Source organism: Sinocyclocheilus grahami, unplaced genomic scaffold (genome assembly GCF_001515645.1).
Source record: "Sinocyclocheilus grahami isolate Dianchi unplaced genomic scaffold, SAMN03320097.WGS_v1.1 scaffold350.1, whole genome shotgun sequence".
In the NCBI taxonomy this organism is placed as follows: domain Eukaryota; kingdom Metazoa; phylum Chordata; class Actinopteri; order Cypriniformes; family Cyprinidae; genus Sinocyclocheilus; species Sinocyclocheilus grahami.
Window position 1 is genome coordinate 1,308,947 of NW_015505529.1, and position 6,000 is coordinate 1,314,946.

General features: G+C 39.3%; 1 protein-coding gene across 3 annotated transcripts in view; it reads right to left on the minus strand.

Annotated features, from left to right (window-relative positions):
- LOC107548586 (sodium-dependent serotonin transporter-like) overlaps positions 1-6,000 on the minus strand; it is a 17,207-nt gene that overhangs the window by 6,685 nt on the left and 4,522 nt on the right. For 2 of the 3 annotated variants that reach the window (XM_016229331.1, XM_016229332.1), the window contains exons 2-4: positions 1,332-1,918; positions 567-701; positions 27-249 (exon numbers count right to left, since the gene is read on the minus strand). In XM_016229331.1, coding sequence (XP_016084817.1) covers positions 27-249; positions 567-701; positions 1,332-1,710 — 737 coding nt within the window. In that variant the 5' untranslated portion in view covers positions 1,711-1,918. Of the gene's footprint in view, positions 1-26; positions 250-566; positions 702-1,331; positions 1,919-3,917; positions 4,012-6,000 lie in introns of those variants that run through there. The other variant, XM_016229330.1, reaches the window with a different exon arrangement.

The window sequence follows — 6,000 nt, forward strand, 5'->3', positions numbered from 1 at the left end:
CTGGACTTGCACTTACATGCACTTACATATAGAACTCTTCAGCCGGAGAGATGGAGTAGTTGGTCCAGGAGACATTCAAATCGGTGGACAGGTAGTGGGTGCAGTTGGGAGTGTTCCACTGGTTGGTGCAGGTGGTCCAGGGCAGCGTGGCACGAAAGGAGGACAGGAGGTAGTAGAGAGCCCAGGCCATTATGGTATTGTAGTAGAAGGCAATGTAGAGTGCAATAATGCAGATGGCAAAGCCTATACCTGCAAAAGAACATGATCATTCCAATGTTTCTAGCACCTTCCACGTTGGGGCAGTGGGTGACATTTAGGACAAAGTTGCATTTACATAAAATCAAGTTTCTTAAGCCACTGGCATTTTACCAGGTAAATGTGACAATTTCCATAACAGAGTCTTGGTTATCAACAAAGAGAGAGCGGAATCAGTAAGAAGTTTAGAGGAAGGCCAAGGGAGAGTGTACTATCAGCACAGCACATGTCAGTCTGTCATTATCTGTCTGACCCTTAACCCGGGTTCTTGGTCTCAGAAGTCTGAGCTTTGTGAAGCAGACCAGTCTTACCCTTGAAGATGGGGCAGATGTGTTTCCAGATGGAGATACACCCGCTGCGGTGAAACTGGCCCAAAGCCAGTTCCATGTAAAACAGCGGCACGCCACCAAACACAGCCATCAGCAGGTACGGCAGAAGAAAGGCACCTAATTTAAACACAAGGATTTAGACAGGAAGCGCAATTGAACTTCACGGTTCCATTGAATTGGTCTTAACACATCCTGAAAGCACTATTGTACTTACAGAAAAGACGCTAAACATACACAAAAAGTTCCTGTTCAGACAAGCCCCCGGGTTCCTGATTAAAGCTTTATACGTGAGCTTTTGACGGAAATGCTAGATAGCAGTTGATTGAGCAGCAGCGAGCCAGATTATTAAACAACATGAGCAAGTCCCAGCCATGAGAGCCACAATTAATGGTGTTGGTTGCGGCGAGTGTCTCCCTGCCCGCTCTATCTCTCATGCACTCCCTTTGCATGGTGAAACAGGAAATTACAAAGATTTTATTACTTTAAATTCAATGAAAGGAGACTAAAGCCTGTTTGTACTGACGAGGTGAACTGGATCACACAAAGAGAGGAGACAACAGCAGAATTCCCCATTGTCTATTAGTTCTATTTAAGCAAATATCACCTAGCTGATCTTGTCTCAAAGATGTAAATCTTTCTTTTAATGGGATGATACACAATATTTGTTTAAATGCATCACACTTATCTGTCTCAGAGTTGTATCACTTTTAGTTTAGTATCACTTTTGCCCCCCACGTTTGACCTTACCCCCTCCGTTTTGGTAGCAGATGTAGGGAAAACGCCACACATTGCCCAGGTCCACTGCATACCCGATCACCGACAGCAAGAAGTCCATCTTTTTGCTCCAGGTCTCCCTAGGTGGATCCAAGCTGGTCTGCTGAACCACCAGAGTCCTGAATGCCCCAGGGGTGCTGCCCCTGTCTGCCCCAGCACCCGCACCATCCCTGGGACTTTGTGGGGATGTGCTGGGATAACCGTTGGAGACCTGCCCAGGTCCGGAGCAGGATTTCTGACCCTTCTCCGCAACGCTGTCCGCAACAAGCCTTCCGTTTTCTTGTGACTCCTGTTCCTTCTCATGCTCTCCCCCATCCTCTCGATTCATTATCTCTGGTTGTTTCATCTCCATGGTGAGGACTGCTGTTAGGGTTGAGACGATGGTCCTCTTGCACTGGCTGATATCGCGCCCATGAGGGGATAGAGAACCTGGAGAAGAACGGCCGGGTTTGGAACGGAGCGGGCTGGGATGGAGAGAGCAAGGAGAGTGTGACCGGGCCTTAACCTGTGCGTTTTAACAAGCTCAGGTAGGAAAACAGGGAAACACCGCTCAGGCCCAGCTGCAGAACAAAGAGAGGGGAATTTCAGATGGCGCTGCAGGGAATTTAGCATGGATTTACCCCTGTCATTCTCATACAAAATGTTCTTAATAAATGACACATCATCTTTGTCAGAAAAACCATGTTGTTTTGAAAGATATCTGGTTTTGATTTTGATTAAATATACCCTTACAACATGGGGTTAAAGCTGTAAAACACTAAGTGAACTCTGTACATGCCACAGCAACATTAAGCCTTCGGGAGCTGCCAAGGCAGTTATTTAATCTAATTTTCCTTGACACTGTTGTTACTTAACTTACAATAAGAGACTGTACCCGATGTTACACACAGATGCATTAGATTACAAAACATACACTTAGCACAGCCTTTTCCCTAATTTAAACAGATCTTATATACATTTATGGTACACTTACATTTAACAGTGAGAGCTAAGTAATTCCAAATATTACGACATGTTAAACAAACACATGTAAGACATGAAAGACTTTGTGCAACTATTTTATTTTTATTTCAGGACAGAAATGAAGGATCAAACAGGTTTAACACTTGTTGATTGATCAATACACTGTTAAACATTACCAATAATTTATTATACTGTGTTTTAAAGTGTACTTCAGCATTCAAAATTAGCTGGAGGGTAAGTTGCTTCCAGCAACAGCCTTACTTTCCGCCTAGCATTCTGTGAAAGCTGTTTGTAATTAGTAGTTGAAATTGATGGGCAGTGATGCAGGTGGGTGAGAAGATATTAAGCAACTACTATTCATCACAACTTAATGATCATAATAATGTCAGAAATAATTGAGAGTGGAATACTAATTTTTTCCCTGCTTGCCTTTTCCTCATACTATAACAGCTAATGCATTTCATTTAGTTTCCATCGGGGGATTTTTTTCCGCCAAAAATGTTTATTATTTATTCAAAGTGAATCATTTGTTCCTTTAAAACACATTTATAAAAAGTAAAAAACTATTAATGATTTTATGATGGCTGTGGAGAAGGTGGAAAGCGTTCCGCACTATTAAAATCAGGCAAAAAGTGAAATGTTAAAATGTTTACACATATCCAGCATGGCAACTTATCAATACAATTAATTTGTTTGTAAAAGTTGATTCGTCAAACATGACTCAAAAATTACGCACAGGCACATTTTATGTGGAATGATTGAAAAAGTTCAATTTAAAAATAAGGACAAGCATAAGTTAAATTATCATGCCATATTATCTATCATTTGTAAATGTCTTGCCACCATATATCCTTCTCATCCAAGTGTCACAAGAAGTTACAAGTTTTATCTAAGATGTTTTTCTGGACAAAGATTATCTGATTGGCAAACTGCCTGATTTTTATTATTTACAGCCCTATCTCTTTCTACTTTCTGTCCGTTTTTCTTTGCACACACTAAATCAACCCACAAATCTTCTCTCTTTCACACACACTAAATCAACTCTCCTAATACTAAGCATCTCGGACACCTCGGCTGAATTTTTGTTCATAATCACAGATAATAGTGAGGTCAAGATCAGTGCAGCTGTGTTATGTTAAGAGTTTGTTCGGTGACCGGGATCTCATGCCAAATGTGTTTATCTATTATTCCACTATCTTCATTATTACACATCTGATATACACATAAATGCCAAATGAAATAAAGTTAATATGAACAGTTTTATAACCAATAGATATTGAGATAAAACACTTCCAGTCCCATTATAGCATTATTAGACCCATTAAAATGAGCTGCCAGAGTTCTTCAGGGTTCTCAAAAACCTCCACTACAGCAGAACTAGACTTCCACATTTTAATGAACTGAAAATATCTGTTAAAGTACAACTTTAACAAAATAAAACCATTGACAAAGACTCAGTGGCATACATAGAAACATCAAAATGCCTCCTATTACACATGCAGGCACATACAGACACACACAAGCAAAGACTTGCAACCCAAACTCGCTTCATTATCACACACGGAGCCACAAACACCATGCACAGTGCAACCCTACCGTGCTGCGGTTGAGCAGTTCTGTGGGGGTCTGTGTTAGGGTGGTGACCAACACCGTCCCTGGGAGCCTGGCGCTCAAGACACACCCCCTTCACCCCTGCTCGCTCTCTTTCTCTCTCTTACTCAGTCTTCCTCTACTTTTTCTTTTATCAAAGAGTCTTTAACTTGCTTTGTGGTAGTCACCCTAAGGCACTTCACATCTAGTCACTTAGAATTAAGCTCAATGGTATAATTATGACCCCTGCTACCAAACATCTGTTCATGGATACCACAAGAGGCATGAATGGAGAGTGCAAGCCCTCGTTTAAAGCACATCCACATACTATTTATTTGTGTCAAAGGAGGCCTAACCTACATTCGCAAAATCCCACTAAGATATTCGACTTACCCATAGGATCTTAAATTTACATCAGGTTTAAGAGAAACTGCCTATTAGTTTAAAAGAATCACTAATATCCTCATAGACATGCTAGTCAAAAGGTTGTAAATACCTATGACTCTTTAATATCAATAATTTTTATTACACATTTACGAATAATATTAAACTCATCAAAATTATAAAAAACACAAAATTCCAAACAAATCAAATGTATTGAATGCGTTTCTACTTTAAACACATCCTTAATTATCCAGTCCAATTCTCTTTCTCTCTCTTTCTCTCTCTCACACACACACACATATACTGTATATACAGTACACTCTCTCTCGGTGTGTGTGTGTGTGTATATATATATATTATTGGCACCCTTTGTAAATATGATCAAAGAAGGCTGTGAAAATAAATCTGAATTGTTAATCATTTTGATCTTTTATTTAAAAAAATTCACAAATATCTAACCTTTCATTGAACTAAAACAATTGAAAATGGGGGGAAATCTCATTATGAAATAAATGTTTTTCTCAAATACACGTTGGACACAATTATTGGCACCCCTAGAAATTCTTATGAGTAAAATATCTGTGAAGTATATTCCCATTCATATTTACAATTTTGAGCATACCAGGGTGATTATGAACATGAAATTATCCAGCCATGGCTTCCTGTTTCACAGGAATATAAATAGGAGGGAAAACAAATGCCAAATTCCCTTAATCATCCGTCACATGAGAAAAACCACAGAATATATTTCTGATGTGCAGCAAAATATAATTGAGCTTCACAAATTAGAAAGTGACTTTAAGAAAAGAGCTAGAGCAGTGAAAATTCCCAATTCCACCATCAGGGCAATAATTAAGAATTTCCAATCAACAGAAAATGTTACGAAACTGCCTGGAAGAGGATGTGTGTCTATCTCGTCCTAATGCAGGGTGAGGAGGAGAGTTTGAGTGGCTAAAGACTCTCCAAGGACCACAGCTGGAGAATTGCAGAAAATAGTTGAGTCTCAGGGTCAGAAAACCTTAAAAAAATAATCAAACGGCACCTACACCACGTGTTGTTTGGGAGGGTTTCAAGAAAAAAAATCAAGAAAAGAAAACACTTATCCAAAAACAATCCCCAGCATATTCTGTACAATGAAATATACTGCTGTATTTTTAATGTTGTGGGCCTATATTTCTGCTGGAAGTCCTGGACATCTTGTTTAGACACATGGCATCCTTGATTCTATCAAATACCAGCAGATAAAAAATCAAAAAGTGACTGACTGTGTTAGAAATCTTATAATGGGCCATGTTTGGATCTTCCAACCGGACAATAATCCAAAAACAAACCTTAAAAACAACAAAGAGTTATTTTAAATAGCCTAGTAAAAATATTTCAAAATTTTACTGTTTTGCTGTATTGTATGGCTATATTTATTCACACCGGCTCTTGAAAACCTCTATGCAAACACACTTGCCTGAAAAAGTGCGGGTGATGAATTTACGTGATATTAAAAGTGTGGGGTACGTCCCCCGCGTAATCTACGCCCCTGCTCAGAGCTGTTATTATGCCAAATGGAGGTTTCAAAAAGCATTGAATAAAAGGATGTCGTTAATTGTGCGTGTCCAATGTGTATTAGAGAAAAACATTTATGTCATAATGATATTTCCCCCAATTTTAAATTCCTATTCTCCAATGAAAGGTTAGATTTATGTGAATTTTT